This window comes from Cylas formicarius, unplaced genomic scaffold (genome assembly GCF_029955315.1).
Source record: "Cylas formicarius isolate icCylForm1 unplaced genomic scaffold, icCylForm1.1 PGA_scaffold_3__17_contigs__length_32017465, whole genome shotgun sequence".
NCBI classification, from domain to species: domain Eukaryota; kingdom Metazoa; phylum Arthropoda; class Insecta; order Coleoptera; family Brentidae; genus Cylas; species Cylas formicarius.
Window position 1 is genome coordinate 28,972,846 of NW_026844326.1, and position 17,824 is coordinate 28,990,669.

General features: G+C 40.5%; 3 protein-coding genes across 4 annotated transcripts; 2 read left to right on the forward strand and 1 right to left on the reverse strand.

Annotated features, from left to right (window-relative positions):
- Positions 1 to 1,163: 1,163 nt before the first annotated feature.
- LOC132699300 (importin subunit alpha-1) lies at positions 1,164 to 4,929 on the reverse strand. The gene is made up of 5 exons (XM_060665937.1): positions 4,617 to 4,929; positions 4,393 to 4,564; positions 4,190 to 4,337; positions 3,659 to 4,138; positions 1,164 to 2,035 (listed from the first exon to the last, which is right to left on the reverse strand). The coding sequence occupies exons 1-5, from the start codon at positions 4,668 to 4,670 to the stop codon at positions 1,333 to 1,335; spliced, it is 1,557 nt and encodes a 518-aa protein (XP_060521920.1). The 5' UTR covers positions 4,671 to 4,929; the 3' UTR covers positions 1,164 to 1,332.
- Positions 4,930 to 5,169: 240 nt separating this feature from the next.
- LOC132699301 (rRNA N6-adenosine-methyltransferase ZCCHC4) lies at positions 5,170 to 6,944 on the forward strand. The gene is made up of 4 exons (XM_060665938.1): positions 5,170 to 6,007; positions 6,060 to 6,353; positions 6,405 to 6,636; positions 6,691 to 6,944. The coding sequence occupies exons 1-4, from the start codon at positions 5,268 to 5,270 to the stop codon at positions 6,808 to 6,810; spliced, it is 1,386 nt and encodes a 461-aa protein (XP_060521921.1). The 5' UTR covers positions 5,170 to 5,267; the 3' UTR covers positions 6,811 to 6,944.
- A 378-nt stretch (positions 6,945 to 7,322) lies between these two features.
- On the forward strand, positions 7,323 to 16,854 carry LOC132699298 (vacuolar protein sorting-associated protein 18 homolog). Of its 2 annotated transcripts, XM_060665934.1 has the most exons (14): positions 7,323 to 7,539; positions 7,591 to 7,774; positions 7,828 to 8,159; positions 8,211 to 8,258; positions 8,327 to 8,531; positions 8,587 to 8,693; positions 9,603 to 10,007; positions 12,564 to 12,723; positions 12,774 to 13,048; positions 13,101 to 13,327; positions 13,381 to 13,516; positions 14,995 to 15,199; positions 15,253 to 15,407; positions 16,382 to 16,854. In XM_060665934.1, the coding sequence occupies exons 1-14, from the start codon at positions 7,465 to 7,467 to the stop codon at positions 16,850 to 16,852; spliced, it is 2,985 nt and encodes a 994-aa protein (XP_060521917.1). In that variant the 5' UTR covers positions 7,323 to 7,464; the 3' UTR covers positions 16,853 to 16,854. The 2 variants fall into 2 exon arrangements, with proteins under 2 accessions (XP_060521917.1, XP_060521918.1); XM_060665935.1 differs by lacking the exon at positions 8,211 to 8,258.
- The last annotated feature ends 970 nt before the right edge of the window (positions 16,855 to 17,824 follow it).

Consider the following 17,824-nt stretch of genomic DNA (forward strand, 5'->3'; position numbering starts at 1 on the left):
TCAAAATATGACAGATAAAATTTTTGATTGCAGAATCGGATGGTTTAGGAAGAATGCTCCAAATTTAGGAATTTAAACTTTATCGTAGCATCAATATTAACAAAGTTATCCATTTAGTAATTTATAATGGGACACCCTATACAATTTAAAAATATTTTCGCTTTTTAATGTCCACCTCCACACATTGGTCCTACACTTCTCCGCCATCTTAGTCGCAAAGAAGAATAAAAAGTGTGATATGTAACCTTATCTTGGATACACTGTAGCAAACGTGTCTTTTGAAGCTCGAAATTGTTACAAAAATAATAATTAATATCTAGTAAAGGTCATAACTAATTTTTTTAATCATTTTATGATAATATGACAAAATTTATTTTTTTGTGAAGACCTCTATAACAGTAATTTGTTTGTTGTATTAAATAATACGCACTCGCCGAGGTTGAAAAGAACTGAAATGGTAAGCGGACAAAAAATGTGATTGGGTATGTACAATAACACTGAAGGTTAGCACACAACCAGTGGAACTTTCGTTCGTAGTTAAGGGCTTCTTTCCTTTACCTAGTTGGTACGTAAATTTTTGCGCAAAAACGGCAATTTTCAGGGTCTTTTTAATTTTTTGCGCATAACCGACACCCTCTATATAATTGAACAAATGAAGGAAATAGAGGGCCCTGGATCTCCCACGATTCCTGGTTCAAGAATTTTTCCAATAGAGTAAGTCGTTTTCGATAAAATAATTTTTTTTTCTGGAACTATACAGTGCGAGTACTTTTTCAAGTTATGTGATAGACGCAAACCGTAAATACAAAAATTGTAGCTCTTGACGCGGCCTATAGTACTGTAGCAACCAATCAGCCATATTTTTTACCAATTTCGATTTACATGCATACTGGAATAGAACAGTTATCAGGGTCTTTTCGATTTTTGCCTGTTACTGAAAAACGCTTTACATAATCCAAAAAATGCTTGCTTTTATTGAGCTATGTGTCTCATGGACTGCTTAAAGGGAGCCAAATGTGAAAGTTGTGGCCCTTTAATGCAGCGTTCAGAGAAACGGAGAAACAGACAAAAAAATAAACACTTTTTTGTTTCGTTGCCAATCGATTTCATCGATTTTTCGACGAGGAAATAAAACGCGCCGAATCTTACAAAATATAGCGTTTATTCATTATCAAATAGTAATTCAGTATAAGATGAAAATGGAACGACAAAAAAAACATTTCTGGCACTTACAAAGAGTAAAAAATGTATTCGGAAAAAAATACTAACAAGTGTATATAAAAAAGGGTACAAAACAAAAAAAAACATACGCAGAACTCACGTGGACCACCTTCAGAAAGAGAACCCGCCGCTGGGCACGTGGGGGGCCGGGCTGGAGAACTGTATCTGGCCGTCTTCGGCTTGGGGCGCGGGCATGTCCTCCGCCTGGTTGTCGGAGAAAAAGTTCTCGATGATGCTGAGCGCCTTCTCGTAAATCTTCTCGTTGTCATGGGTCTGCAGGGCTTCGATGCTGTCCAGACCTCCGCACTCTTCGACCAATATCGCCACCTTCTCGACCTCGCCCGTTTTGTTCGCGGCCGTCAGGATGTTGTTGAGGCCGTCGAGGACGACGGCGACCGTTTTAAAGTCCTTCGAGTTGAGGAGGTTGCAGAGCGGTTTGATCGCGCCCATCTCCACGAGTCTGGCGAGTTGCCTGATAGTGCCGCCGCTCGTGTAGTTTGTCACCGCCCACGCGGCCTCCTTCTGACTTTTGTAGTCGCCGGTCTGCAGGACGTGGAGCAGTACGGGCATGATGTCCGCGTCGAGCACCTTTTGGATTTGTTCGCTATTGCCCGCGGTCACGTTCGAGATCGTCCACGCCGCCTCCTTGACGATGTTGAGGCGCGGATGCTGCAGTAGTTTGGGCATCGCGAGGAGCGCGCCCGCGTTTATCACCGCGTCCGTTTGGGTGTCGTTGCCCGTGACGATGTTGCCCACGGCCCGCAGGGCCGGCGTTAACACCGTGTTCTCCGCGCTATACAGCAGCTGGACTAGGCTACGAAGTAAAAAGAAAAATAGATCTTTTTTATTGCCGATTTAATAATCTATATCGGACTGATGTGGCTTTTTCTTGATGAAAATCTACAAACACAAATTAAATTGGAACAAAAAATGTTCAGATTTTTAGTTTTTAATACTTTATGACAGCTGTTTCGCCAACACCGTGCCTTTATCAAATACAAAATATTACCATATTCTCACAATTATGTATGTTGTACTCAATCGGCGAAAACGGTCACTACCCGAAATGTATAAAGTCTGTTCATAGATATAAGAAAGTGACTAACTGATACGAATTAAGGAAAGACCCGGGAGAGCTTGCATTGTCCATTACAATGCCGCTAATAAGAGGAATGTTTGGAACTAGTTTGTTTTTAAACCAACTTTCAAATAAATCAGCGTTGGTGTCTTAATGGTAATCCAGAGAAGAATCTTTAATATTTTATTTATCGATTGAGGCAGTACGAAGTCGGCCGGGTCAGCTAGCATATAAAAAGAATGGACATAAAGGCGTAATAATCCAGTAAAAATAAAGCCGAAATTTGCATAGAACTGAAAATTGGCAGAGACGTTAAATACACCATCATACTCTTACTTACTTAAATGACCAAAATCCTTTTTGATTCGACTTGGGCAAAAAAAAATATATTCAAGGTCAAACGCACAAAATTGAGTTTTTTTTCATTTTGTATAAAAATAAAAGTTCCGATTCTAACAATGCCATTCATTTAAATTCAGAAACAGACAAGTTTGAGGATAATTTGATGTTCTACATAATGAAACAAAAAGCAAATTGGACTTAAATGCTTATAAATTATATATATATATATATATATATATATATATATATATATATATATATATATATATATATATATATATATATATATATATATATCATCCGTTGGCACACAACACAATTCAACTGGCTTGACGACACTTCCATCTACCATCCTTAATAAGAGGAAGAAAGGTGTCTGGTGCCTTGAGTTTATATAAAATAATTAATTCTAACGAAGGCCTTGAGTTTATATAAAATAATTAATTCTAACTAAGGCCCTATCGTTGGTTCTTCTAAATATACCTCAGGTCAATCTACAATTCAGTAAAATTCTTGGCATTCCTTTTAGAAAAAAAATACTGTTATGTCCAATTGCAAGAAGTGCATGACAATTGCACGCACTGTTCAAGTTCAACAAAGCCTAAAAAGTCAACAGCTTGAATGAAGTTATTAATATTATGATTATTTATTTTTATAAGAATTTGTTACAAGCAATAATTGTAGCTTAATATCTTAACTTCAGTTATGGTTAGCTATATTTTTTATAATATTGTACATATAATCATCCATAAGATGATATGTACAATGTGTGCAAACGTGCAGTATCCCTCTGGATCACCAAATAAAAAATTGTAGAGGTTTTAATACAAAACAGTTTTGTATATGGCAGAGATTTCAGCTAAAAACTTAAGCAATAACCTAACTTAACCTAACCTAAATTATATTAAATTATTATTTTAATGTTAAATTTTATTGGGTCTATCAAGGGACCACTTCACCGATATGGTCCTTAATTTGTCGTTTTCCCGCCAAAAAGTAAAATCAAATAATTGTTACCGATTAATGAGCCCAGTGTCCAACACGGCCTGTATCTTCTCGTTGCTGCCATCGGTGAGGTAGGACAGCGCCCAACACGTGTCTGTCAGAACATCCTTGTCCGAATAGGCCAGCAATCTGGCCAGGGTGGGGAGGGCGGGGCGCACAAGCTCGAAATCCGGCGATGGATTCTTGTTCCGGCACAGGTTTGATATCGCCCAGATTGCGTTCCGTAACAGCGACACATTCGTATCGGGCTTGATCAGTTTGAGCACGTCCGGTAGCACTTTGCTAGCCAAAACCAGGTCCCGGGTGGAAGGACCATCGCCCGCGATATTCCCCAAAGCCCATACGGCCTGTTCAGCAACTTCCATCTTGGACGAGTTGAGCAGCAGCTGCAGCCGCGGGATAGCACCCTCTTGCACCACGGCCGCTGTCTGTTCTGACGTGCCCGACGCTATGTTGGTCAGCGCCCAGCAAGCCTCGAACTGTAAAGCTGGACTGCAAGGAAATCATTACCACCACCTTCCTTTGCAAGCTAAACGGCTATACTTATGATTTTTGGAGAGGAATTCCACACATCTCGGTACAACACCCAACCTGATCATGTGATCGATTGGCGGGTTTTTCTCCCTGCTCAAAATTTTCCTGCAGGCTTGAGTGGCCTTGAATTGGATGTCCTCGTCCTGATTAATCATCCCTGTGAAGCGGAAAACAACGCAATGGTCTACCCAGGCGCCCCGCCCAGTACTTACCGAACATGATTTCCTCTGCGGACATCGTTACCGGGGACGTGGAGTTGTTTTCCTGGAGCGGCGACACCGGCTCCTCGGTGGCGACGGAAATGTTACGCCGTTTGAGAAGCTGGTCGTCTTTCTTCGCCTTGCGGAGTTCCACCGCCTGACCTATTCGCCTCCTCCGCATTTCCTAATCGGATTTTCAGTTACTAAAACGAGAGAAATATGCAAGCAAAACGTACCTCCGTGTCTTTGCCTTTGTTCTTGAACGAACGGATCCTGTTCTCGTCTCCCATGACGCTAGATTTTATCGTTTAAAAACGTGGCCCGGCTACGAGATCGCGGCCGCAAAACAAAAAAAAAGCGATCCACCAAAAAAAAAAAAACGAAGGAAAAACGTGTTCGTCGAGCTACAACGGACGAGCGAAATGAGTTCTTGCGTGATATCGACTCTCGAAGCGCGATCGAACGTTTAAAACATAAATTAACGACTCTAAGCCACCGAAACACAAAACCTTTTTCGAAACTGTCCGTTGACTCTCGGAGCCCAAGGAAACTGACCGGCAATTTTTTATAGAAGTCACTTGTCATTCGGCGGCCAATCCGAATCGCGCATCCGCATTCTTTTTTTCCATTGGTCAACTTTAAACTTAGAACCGTAAGACTAATAATAAAATTATAGTTTTTTTATGAACCAAGAAATTTAAATACGGTATACCAATAAAATGGTTTCTATATTTTTAAATCGCGGACAGCACCTTCTAAGACATTGGCAAAGTATAATTCATTCTGTGACATAGGAACAACATGAGAACATAACCTACTGATAACGCATAACCTCAATACATATAAATAATTCATCATTACGCATCTAAATAGGTTGAAAGATTATTATGCAATCTAAATCAAACGCCTGCAGTGATGCGGGCGTGGAAGTGATCCTTCCGATCGCGAGTGGGGCCCCAAGTTGTCCCCACGGCCCCACTTTGTTGTTTTCAAAGTTTTGCGGTAACGAGAAGCGGAATTTTTTTGCGTGTTCCGCGTGCAGGGATAGAAAGCTGTGCGGCTTCTTCCTTTGGCAGGACGAGAAGGAAAAGGTGTCTGCGAGTAGGCAAAAGTTGTGGAACGAAAGCAATCTCAAGTTTTTAAAAAATATCAGGCGTCGAAAGTCAATTACGACATTAAGTAAGGTAAAGCGCGTGCCGTGCGATAAGCGAATCTACTGCCAGACGTGTTCAAGGTTTTTATTAAAATATGTACACGAGAGGCATGAAAACCATTCTGTTTTAACGAACATCACAGACCATCAACTGAACCATCCGTCGGAGATTCTGGTACCCCTAAATAATCCAAAACAGGAAGCGCAATACTTGTTTTCCAAAAAATCGGTTGCAGTGTTGGTAGACATTTTAAAACAACTGAAATTCGAGTATGTCATATGCATAGGCACGCCGAGAATACATGAACGTATTGGGTCGGAACCCTCGCTCATGAAAAGCATCCTGTTGGATTTTGATAGCAGGTTCCACAATTTTTTCGGTCCGTCGCAATTTTGTTGGTATAACTTTTTCAACCACCATTTCTTTTTCAAAAATAGTAAATCCGTGTTTGGGGAATTCCTGAGATCGACAGGGTTAGTGTACCCTTCTGGCGATGTTAGATAATTTCATTTTACGACCTTTCAGAGGCAACAAGACAGTGTTAATTACGGATCCACCGTTTGGAGGTAGGGTGGAACCTCTCGCGTTCACAGTTAAAAAAATCAATCGCCAATACAAAAAACTGACAGGCGCCACCAGTGACTTACCCGTTTTTTGGGTATTTCCGTATTTTATGGAACCCCAGATAATTAATTCGTTGCCAAATTACCGAATGTTAGACTACAAAGTTGAGTATGACAACCACCCGCTGTTTCAAAACGGCCCCAAGGGCAGGAAGCAGGGTTCCCCAGTTAGGATTTTTACGAACCTGGACCCAAGGTTTACATAGCCTTTTGGTTTGCGTTGGGAATACACTCCGATTCGTTTTAGCATTATCAAATTGCCTAGCGACGATTACAGGTACTGCAAAATTTGCAAAAAGTGGGTGGCCAAAGAAAACAAACACTGTCAGGACTGTGGGTCTTGCACTTCGCGAAACGGTGAAACGTACGTCCACTGCGATTTATGCGGGAGGTGCGTGAAACCCAAGTGGAAACATTGTCGAGAATGCAACAGATGCGCACAGATAATACACAACTGTCAACAAATTCCATTTACCAAGGTATTGTTATGATTTGGACCCACGTTCGATAGAAATTCGCGATTATTCTTCCAGGCCTGTTTTAATTGCAACCAGTTGGGTCACAAGAGAAGTGCCTGCCCAAATTTGGAAGTGGCTCCCAGTAAAAGAAAAAAACCTACTTATAAAGCGACCAAGAAAATAAAGTTATCCTGATGAACATTTCTAAGGCCTTTTATTTTCAATTCCTTATAACTAGCCCCAGATATTGATTTTCAAAAAACACATCCCTGATGCTTGAATTTTCTGTTACATATATGCGTCGGAACTCACGAAAACTATTAGTGGGGTGTTACATTACATGAACTAAAAGTTGATCTAACCTTATTCACATATATCCCCTTGGCGATGTGGCAAATTTTTAAGTTAAGACGTGCCAAGTATTCACAAGTTTTGCAAACTATTTGACAGAACGAAGTAGACTGTAAACCACATTCAAATATACTAAAATCACATTACATTGAAACTAAGATATACTTATATCTAACATTGTTGAGTAGTGAAAATTTTACCGTTGATGACCAGGTAGCGAATGAAAATATTTAAAAAAATCTTTAATCCTTTTATTCGCCATCTGAGTCAATCAAGAAACGATAAAAACTAACCAAAAAATAAATACTTTCCAATTCGGAATCCCAGTACAATATGCAATGTCAAATCACCCATTCGGCTGTTTTAAAATAGAACAAACCGCCAATTTATAGAAGTGGCAGTGACAAATGTTTTGCGTTTCATAACCTCAATTTCGTTAAACGTCAACAAGTTTGTTTCATTAAACAAATCAGATTATTTTGCTGGTATACGCAAAAAATGACTTCATTGTTCGATCAGTTCGAGCAGGCGGCGTTTAAAAAGATGAGCAACAACGTCAGTTCAGCTGAATTGGTAATAAACTACTCCGGATTCAGTTGAGCCCTCCTGAATAACTCTTTGTAGACTAACTTGGGTTACATTAATATGGCTCTCGATCAAGAGAAGCCGATATTCAGCAAATCGAAAAAAGATTTTACGCCAGCGGATAAAATTACCCACGTGGCAATCGCCAACAAGTATTTGGTGGCGGCTATGTGCAACGGGATGTTGTTCAGGATGAATCTGAAGAATCCCCAGGAAAGAAACGGTAGGGTCTAATTCCTATTTCCAGTCTCCTCCCGTTTGATTGTGGAATTTCAGAAATTACTTTATCAAAATACACCAGTGGCAAATTAACCAACCTGTTTTTGGATCCCACTGGGAACCATTTGCTCCTCACGTTCAGTTCGAAAAACAAAGGGGCCGACAGCTCGGAATTGATGTACTTGTCCAGAAAGTCTGACAAGTTAAAGTCGAGCACGAAATTTCGAGGATACGAGTTTACAGAAGTAGCTTGGAATTACCAAAACGAATCTGAAGTCACCACGGGCCCAATTTTATTGGGCACGTCCAAGGGATTGATATTTGAGACCGAAATCGTCCTGGAAGGCGACAAATTTTTCTCGTCCAGTTTGGAACAGTACTGGAGGCAGGTAAGGGGTTAGCTTTCAGCACTTCTGTATTTATTAAAATGGTATTTCAAGCTGCCTAATTACCTGCCCTTGTATGGCAATCGGGAGGTTGAGGGTTTGGTAAGAATAACAAATAATTATAATTAAAGAAACGAGTCCTGAAAATTAACGCCCTTTTGTGTAATTAGGTCTTCGATGTCGGTAAGAATACCAATACACCAATCACAGGTTTGGAATATTTTCAAGTTACGGGCTCTGATAGGTACGCGATTTTTGCCGCTACTCCCTCAAAATTATACTATTTTGTGGGCAAGGCGGACGGCGAGGAGAAGCCGCTGTTGCAACAGGTATTCAATAAATATTTGAATGTGCCGGAGTCGGAGACCTTCATAGGTGAGCGAATGAAAAAATTTGCAAACTGAAACGCTCACTGCGATCGCCATTTTAGAGTGCGAAAGTAACCTCAGGTATTCGCGTTTACAATTGTGGTCGGAGAATTTAGTTATGCCAAACACTTTCGCTTGGATTACCGAGAAGGGTATAACCTACGGTTCCGTAAGTAACGCAACCGCGACTTATAACCTACAAAATTGACGTGGCAATTAATTAAAACTGTATAAACGTGGTCCTCGATATAACTGTGAAATTTTTTATTTTTGTTATTTAAATGTTTCATCGTTGCCACGGCTGTCAGCATGTTAATACTGCGAGATTATTGCGCATGCGCATCTGTATTATCAAACAGACTTACGTGTGCCTCATATTATGAGGATTTTTCGGATCAAATTTATAGTTACACAAGAAACAGCGTCTAATGGAAGGCGTTTTCACAAACCACAAAAATCAAAACAAAAATGGCCACGGCCCATAAGTTTCAGCTGACAGCGCTGTTGCCAATAACTGCGAAAGTTATAAATATATAAAGTTCTAATTCAGAACTGTCAACCAAAAAAATAACTGAAAATCTTTATAAATACAAATTATTTCTGATTAAATAAGCCTGTGTTGCTTTACTGTAAACTATATCTATAGGAGTTTATAATTAATTACAGTCTCATTATATATAGTCCGGCGCAGACGCATTATTAAAAGCCAGACATGTAATTTTAATTGAGTGTGCTACATGAACCGGCAACTTAAAGGACATATTTCCAGTATGCCTCTAATCTAGCAAAACTTAAAGCTAATTGTTATTTAATATTTCTTGAGTGACATCCAACAACAGAGCAATAAAGGCAATGAATCGCGATTCCAAACGATCATTTTTTTAAACACTATCAACTCATTGAATTGTAAAATCCGTAATGGCTGTCAATATTTACAAACGTCGAATCATCAACGTTGCCAAACTAAATTTTAGTGCGCTCACAGACCCTTGTCATTTTTGGTGCAAGTAGCGGTCGATTTTGTCGGTTATAGGTGCGCGCGCAAACCTCAAATTTAACAACTCGTGCCGTATCGTAGATCGATCCGCGCGTCGACGATTCGATCGCTTCCATCAATACCAAAGCGAAACTAATCGGTTACCCTAAACCGTTGTACGAGGATTATTCCCAATCGCCAAAGTACCCGACTTCGATGGCGTTGACGCAATTCCACGTGATTTTGGCTTACGCGGACAGCACGAAAGGCGTGTGCCTTCTAAATCAGGAAATCGTCTACGAGGATCATTACAACGAGGCGTTCGGCAAACTAGTTAACGTAATCAAGGATCCTCGAACCGGCGACATATGGGCCGTGACCGAGTCCGCGGTGTTCCGCTTCAGGGTTTACCGTGAGGAAAGAAACATTTGGCAGATCTACTGCGAGAACAACGAGTTCGAACTGGCGAAAAAGTATTCCAGGAACAACGAGGCCTGTTACAATCAGGTTATTGCTTTCATCATTCATAAAATATATAGCTCTTAGACAATATAGTGATGGATCTAAGCATATTTTGAGAAAATACTTCCGCAAAAATGAATCCGAACTTATTAACGATCGGTCAGCGGTCATGTTGCTTGTTGAACACCGCCATATGGCACATGCGCATGTTTAATTTAATTTAACAAGTTAACAAGTACAAATATGTTCCAAGTCCAAGGAATTTTACACTTAATTTCTTCTTAAAAATAAGATAATAATTATGTTAACACGCGCTCTCTTACCCTATTATATAAACTAACATAGCGTAATGCAGTTCAGCCACCGTCCAACTAATCCAACAAAATAAACCAGTTAAAAACAACGCACTATAAAGTTCCCTATTTTCAAATATAAATTTACGAGTTCCGTTTTTAAATCTACCTATTTTATTCATCATTTTATTTTTAATGGAAGGCTATTTTATAATGAGGTCCCAAATATTGAAAATTATTTCTATAGAATTCACTTCTAGCCATCGGTACCTGTACTTGTCTATTCATTATTGTTAAATGTATAATGATCGAACATCACAAACCTTTTCTCTATTAAGACGATTTGTTGGATATAAGTGAAGTTTTGTAAATCACTTTAAGGATTCTATTCTGAACCACATTCAATGGTCTCAACGCAGTAGTGTACCTTCGGCCCAAACTATTATCCCATACCTCAAAATCGACTCAACGAGACTATATAGTATTAACAGAAGTTGCTGAGTTAGACATTGCATAAAATTTGAATATTAAATACCTTAGCTTTTTTGTTAATAAGTTAATGTGACTCTCCCACTTCAAATTTTCAAATATTAAATGCCCGAGTATTTTACAGTTTTTGCTTCCAAAATTTGTTCATTTAAATTTTCAACACGTATACTTTTAAAAGTAGGACGATCAACAATAGTTTTCGAAAAAGCCATATAGTTAGTTTTATCTACATTCAGAGAGAGTCTGTTGCAATGTAACCATTCTTTTAGCCTGTGAAGTTCGCCGGTTGCCTGGGCTATCACTCCTGAAGAGCAAAACAGTATCATCGGCGTATGGAACAACTCTGTCCTTTATATTATCAATGTTAGTCCCTTAGTATACAGATTGAAGAGTGTCGGTCCCAGTGCCGTGCCCTGCGGTATACCTATATGTATAATCTCAGGTTCGCTTATTGCATCTCGAATTCTTGTCTTTTGTACCCTACTTGCAGGTAGCTTTTAAAAACCCTCAACACAGTGCCTGTAATTCCATTGCGATCAAGAACATCCAATAGTCTCATGTGATCACAGCGATCTCATCAATCATATATAGCTCCCGCATTGCATCGCTGGTGCTATGTCCCTTAGTGAGCCCAAATTGGTTTTCTGAAAGGAGGTTATTGATTTTTAAAAACTTAGTTAAGTCGTTCATTTAAACATTTTTCGAAAATTTTCGCAATGTTGCTTCTCAAACTGTAATTTTTAACCAATTTGGGATCACCCGCCTTAAATATTGGTGTAATTGGTGTAATAATCGACACTTTAAATTGTGGAAATTTTATGTGTTTTGAAACATTTTAATATCTTAATATATATGCCGTCATAGCCGGGGGCACTATCGGGCTTTAAATTATTAGTTGATTTTTGACTATCTTCATTAGAAGCATCTGAAACTAATTAATATATTTTCTTAAGATTATTCTTTTCGTCGATTTTATGCTTATATTAGTTATTCTTTACATTAGACAAAAAGTTTATTTCTGTAGTTCTTATATTGATTCTCTTTAGCAATGCTGTAATTTTTCTGAAGTTTGTTTTTAGTTTGTCACGAGTTTTAATAAAGTTAATCAAGGCATTAGAAATCCAAGGCTTCAATTTATTACGTACTTTTATTTTAACTTCTGTTCTACATTGATTTAAATTTGTTACGCACTGATTCAACTCTGACTTTATACACACAAGCACTCCATCATTTCTATTATTCGGACTAAAATTATAATGCGTTTTGTAATTAGGAATATTAAAATGTGAAACAGATTCAAGCTGAAAACACTGACACACAAAAATGCATTTTAAATGTCTCTAAAAATATGAGTAACTCCTCAATTTTTTTTTAACGTTTCTCATGTTAAACTTTGTTCCTTTTATTGCACCTACTCCTTCTGAAATATCAGCTGCACCAATCACATGTCTTCACTTGTAATGTCAAACAACTCTGCTGAATGGACCTTCTCAAGATTTTTTTCATAGTCGCTTCATAGGTTCCCTTGGCCCCTCGCTATCATTTTTCTTTTAGAAAGGTGTTGGACGGTTATTGTAATCGAGAGTGGGTGCTTTTTGTCACAATTTGATTAGTGGTGTAAGCCATGAAATTATATTGTTGACAAATAAGGGTTATATTGTAAGTTCATGTATGATCGGCCTCTATATCTCTAGTAACTATAGGGTTGTCGGCATTCTCGCCGACGACTGTCAAAAGTCGAAACCCGGTCTGTTGCCAACCAAGACAACGGCGGGAATTTTGAAAGGCGCACACGTCAGACGTCGCCTACTACTTTCAGGTGCTGATAAAAGAGGCGGACGTTTTGTTCGATGAGAAAAAGTACGAGCTCAGCGCTCAAAGGTACGCCGAAACGCAGTCGAGCTTCGAGGAGATCTGTTTAAAGTTCATCCAGGTGAACCAGGCGGATTCGTTAAAAATTTTCTTGAGGAATAAACTAGGTAGGTTGGCAATAAATTCGTGTCCCGCGGCTTATTTTCTGGGTTTTAAGACGCCCTCGGGCCCCAAGACAAGACCCAAATCACGATGGTGGTGATTTGGCTTGTCGAGCTGTACCTGTCGAAATTGGAGGAGATCCGGCTGAGGGGGTTGGAGAAGAGCGCCACTTACGACGACATCCAGAAAGAGTTCGAGACGTTTTTGGCACTGCGCGAAGTCGCGGATTGCGTGCGCAACAACAAGGGAACGATGTACGAGCTGATGGCCAGTCACGGCGACAAAACTAACCTCATCAAACTGACCATCGTCAATAAAGATTTCGAACAAGTAGGGGGGAGAACAATCGCTCCGAGGGCTTTTCCTTCTTTTTGCATTTCAGTTGATCCGGCAGCACATCTTCAAAAACAACTTCCACGAGGCGCTGGACGTGCTCAAAAGTCAAAACAACCTCGAACTGTACTACCAGTTCGCGCCGATCCTCGTCCAGGAGGTGCCCAAGTACGCGGTCAAAATGCTGATCGACAAAGGCAAGAAATTGGTCCCGCTGAGGCTACTGCCGGCTCTCGTCACCTGCAACGGCGACATGCACGCCCTCGAGGTTATTAGGTAAGGGGGTGCTGTTAGTATACCGATCATCAACTTAAGCCGTAACGCCTTAGATACTTAGAATTTTGTGTGGACAAGCTCAAAAACACGGACAAGGCGGTGCACAATTTTCTTTTGTCGCTCTACGCGAAGCACGAGCCCCGCAAACTGATGGATTATATCGCCAGCCAGGGCCAGGAGGCCAGCCTGGTGAGTTGCGCTTCAAACCGTCTCCCTTTATTTCCAATGGAATCATAAAACATGACCAGGAAACGTCAGCGAGGCATCAGGCATTACAAAGAAATAGCAAAACTTTATACATACTAAAAAAACTAAGCAATTGACAAAATCCAATTCTAGTAAAAGCATTTGCGATTTTAATGTTGGGATCATCACTCGTTTAAATTTCTCTTTGCAACTCTACCTACGTTGCAAGGCAAAGACTGATGCCCAAAGTGTCAGAATACGGTTTGCAGGAATTCTTTTCTGGGTTGATTGCATACTTGAAAAGATCTCAGAAAAGTATGAAGTGTGAGACTGGACGCAAGCAATATTAAACGAAATAACCTAATAGCATAAGATCACAAAAAGAAATAGCAAAATTGTATACATACTAAGAAAACAGGACAATTGACGATATGCGTACCATTAAAATTCAACATTCAAAAAGTAAAAGCGTTTGTGATGTTATTATTAGTATCACCACTCGTTTAAATTTCTCTTTGCAACTCTACCTAAGCTGCAAGACAAAGACTAATGCCCAAAGCGTCAGCATATGCTTTGCAGGAATAATTCATTTCTGAGTTGATTGCATACCTACTTGAAAAGACCTCAGAAAAGTATGAAGTGTGAGACTGGACACAAACAATATTAAAATAGCATAAGATTACACAAAGAAATAGCAAAATTGTATACATACTAAGAAAACAGGACAATTGACAATATGCATACCATTAAAATTCAAAGAGTAAAACCGTTGTATTCCTCCTGCCAATCATCCTGTTGGCTTCTTCAGAGCTTCACTGAAACTGAACTGAAACTGTTTCAGTTCTTCTTCAGGGCTTAACTGAAACAGTCTCAGTTTCAGACTCCTCGAACTGAAGATCGGTTCATCAACAACTGCCGGAGGAGGAACTCAGAAGATTTGTAAATAATATATAGAGTAATTCTTAAAAACAATGCGATCTGTCTTATCTGTGTTCAACTTCAGATAGTTTTGCTTGCGCCTCACCACGAAAAGAGAGCGGATTATTCGCGAAAAATGTCGGCACTTAACCACACTTTAACACCGTTAAAATGTAAAAATTCTACCGTATATTGAAATGTGTTATAAAACGCATGCACATTCGAACTTGAGTTTTCGCAATGACAGAAAAGAATTTCGGTGAGCGTTGCCAACTTTGGCAATCAAATTACTTATCCTATTGCGAAATAAAAAAGGTTTCTAAAACCAAGCCAAATTACGTGATTATATTGTTAGGTAACTGGGTTCAATTTAAGTCATCGTCGTAAACTTTTTTTTTACACAATTTACGCGATTCACTTTATTAACTGTCGCGTCGAATTGTCACTTCTAAGCGGTCCGTGATCGGCCGTAAACGTGACAACGCCGGCCGTACAAATGTCACTCGACAAGTGCATGGAATATAGACTGCTTCGAAATTTACGCGTGTCTTTTCCGTTTCGAGGTAAACTACGACGTGTACTTCGCGCTGCGGCTATGCCACGAGCTCGATCTGAAAGAAGCGTGCGTCCAGCTCTCTGCTTTGCTCGGTCTGTGGGAGTCCGCGGTCGAATTGGCGCTGAAGGTGGACCTCGATCTCGCGAAGAAAATCGCCGACATGCCTCCCGAGAACGAGGTCGAGTTGCGTAAAAAACTGTGGCTAAAAATCGGTGAGGTTACCGTGCGTGTGAGGTTCGTGCGCATGCGAACGCAGTTTTTTCAGCCGAGCATGTGATCAGCGGCAAGGACGACATCGAGCTGGCGATGTCGTTCCTGAGGCGGCGCAGTGACCTCATCAAGATCGAGGACGTGTTGCCGTTTTTCTCCGATTTCGTGACGATCGATCACTTCAAGGGAGCCGTATGCGATTCGTTGAAGGTGAGTGGGTGCCCGAAGTGTGTAATTGGTATATAACGCTTATAAGATGCACCAAATAACAATTTTTGACATCTCATAAACAAAACTACAAACTTCGCAAGATACCCCGTAAGTCTCTTCTTGAACACTCTTGGGCAAGGCGCGCCGTTAATATTATCCGGCAGTTTTCTGTAAATTTGTTGTTTTTACTATACAAACATTGAAGTGCTGATTGGAACGTATATTATACTGATAAAAGTTTTACCTTTTTTCCAACCATAATTTAAGATAGCCTGGTTGGTGATCGTGCGCAATTCCATAAACCAACATTATACTTACTTTTCTAATGAACTGCCCGACATTTAGCCAATTTAGCTGGTCTAACCTACTCTTTATACGAGTATATCTATCACAGTTCAGGATGATTTCATAACCCTATTTTGTTGTAACTGTAACTTATTTAAATCTTCTTTTGTGCAAGATATAAGCAATGAACAAACATATGAAAAATGAGGCAAAATTATACTATTATACACTAATATCCTAGTCCACTGCGATAAAAACCGCGATACACGGTTAAAAACCCCTATTTTCTTACCAATTTTTTTGCATAGATATTCAACATGATTACTAAAGCATAATTGTGGATCCAAGATCACCCCTAAATATTTAATTTCGGAAACAAACTCAAATGCACCAAGTTCTATCAAAAACTAATAGAGAAGCGAATCTGGGGACTCATTGTACCGGCCCTTGCTTTAATTTCGGTTTTCCCTTTAAGCGACCACGCCTCCTAAACGCCCAATATTTGATTCCCCAATTGTTCATTTTAAATTTTTCAAAGAAACATCGACAGTACGTTTACAAAACCTCTGGATTCCTACAGAAGTTTTGTAAATAGCGTTGAACACTGTTGATGTAATTGGGGCAACCAATGGCGATCAATATTCTAGTTTAAGGCGGCAGAGGTCTGAGGACCATGTGTTTCGTTTCAGGAATACAACAGCTACATCCAAACGCTCAAGGAGGAAATGGAGGAGGCGACCCGGAGCGCCGAACAGGTGCGCGAGGAGATCCAGTCGTTTCGCAATTGCTACGCGTACGTCCGAAGCGGAGACGCGTGCGAGATCTGCGGCCTCGCCCTCCTGGCGCGTCCGTTTTACCTTTTCCCGTGCCACCACAGGTTCCACTCGGACTGTCTGCTCGCCGAGCTCGCTCCTCATTTGGGGCCCCCGCGTCGCAACCGACTCGCCGATCTCGAACGTCAGTTGAAAGGGCTGACCGCGCGGGCCGACAACGTCAGCACCGGATCGGGGGGCGTGTCCACCCGAGATCAAGTCAAGACCGAGATCGACAACATTATAGCATCCGAGTGTTTGTACTGCGGCGAGAACATGATTCGGAACATCGACAAACCGTTCGTCGAAGATCGGGACTACGAGAGAGTGATGAAGGAGTGGGAGTAGACGTGAAGTGTACGCGTAGTGACGGTGAAGTTTGTGAAACGTTTGCAGGGTGTTTTAGTGTGCCGCTCTACGGATCTGGGATTAAGTGCCATCCGTTTCGAAAAAAACTCCCGTTGTGATTATTGGCTGCAAGTTTCTTTCCATTATCTTAATCAGAAGTTAAATATCGCAGATGTACCGAATTTTTGAGTCCTTATTACCCCTCCCAGCATCGCGTTGTTGTGTTGTGTGGTTTGATACTGCGATATAATCGTTAGCGACGATAAGAGAACCACGAACTTTAATCCGCTTTGATTGTTTGGTAATACAAATGTACAAATGAATATTAGTTTTCTTCGTTACGTTTGAACGTCTTATATTCAAAGAAAGTTAGTAGCGCTAAGCGAGAGCGCTTTAAACGGACGAAAAATTGACCTGGGACTCTGGGATAGTGTAAAGAGAGAGTGCGGGTGCTGAAAAATGAAGTGGACAAGCTACAAGCCGATTGAACAGGAGCCGTCTCTTGAAATTGCGGACAGTGTACTGAAGAGCGAGCTGCTGGGAAGTTTAGTTTTGTCTCCATTACGAGAGTTAACTAGATCTGAGACAGTCTAGGGTTCTACAGGACGCTGCCGTCTAAAAGGGCACTTCTAAATCGTGCATGTTGTCGACGGCAACAAATGTAGGCTGTATTGAGAAAAGTAGGAAACCCAACCATTAATTGGACAGGAGCCGTCTCTTGAAATTGCGGATAGTATACTGAAGAGCGAGCTGTTGGGAAGATTAGTTTTGTCTCCATTGCGAGTGTTTGCCTGGTCCGAGAGAGCCTAGGGTCCTACAGGACACTGCCATCGAAAAGGGCACCTCTAAATCGTGCATGTTGTGGATGGCAATAAATGTAGGCTGTATTTAGAAAAGCAGGAAACCAACCAATCATTGAACAGGAGCAGTCTCTTGAAATTGCGGACAGTATACTGAAGAGCGAGCTGCTGA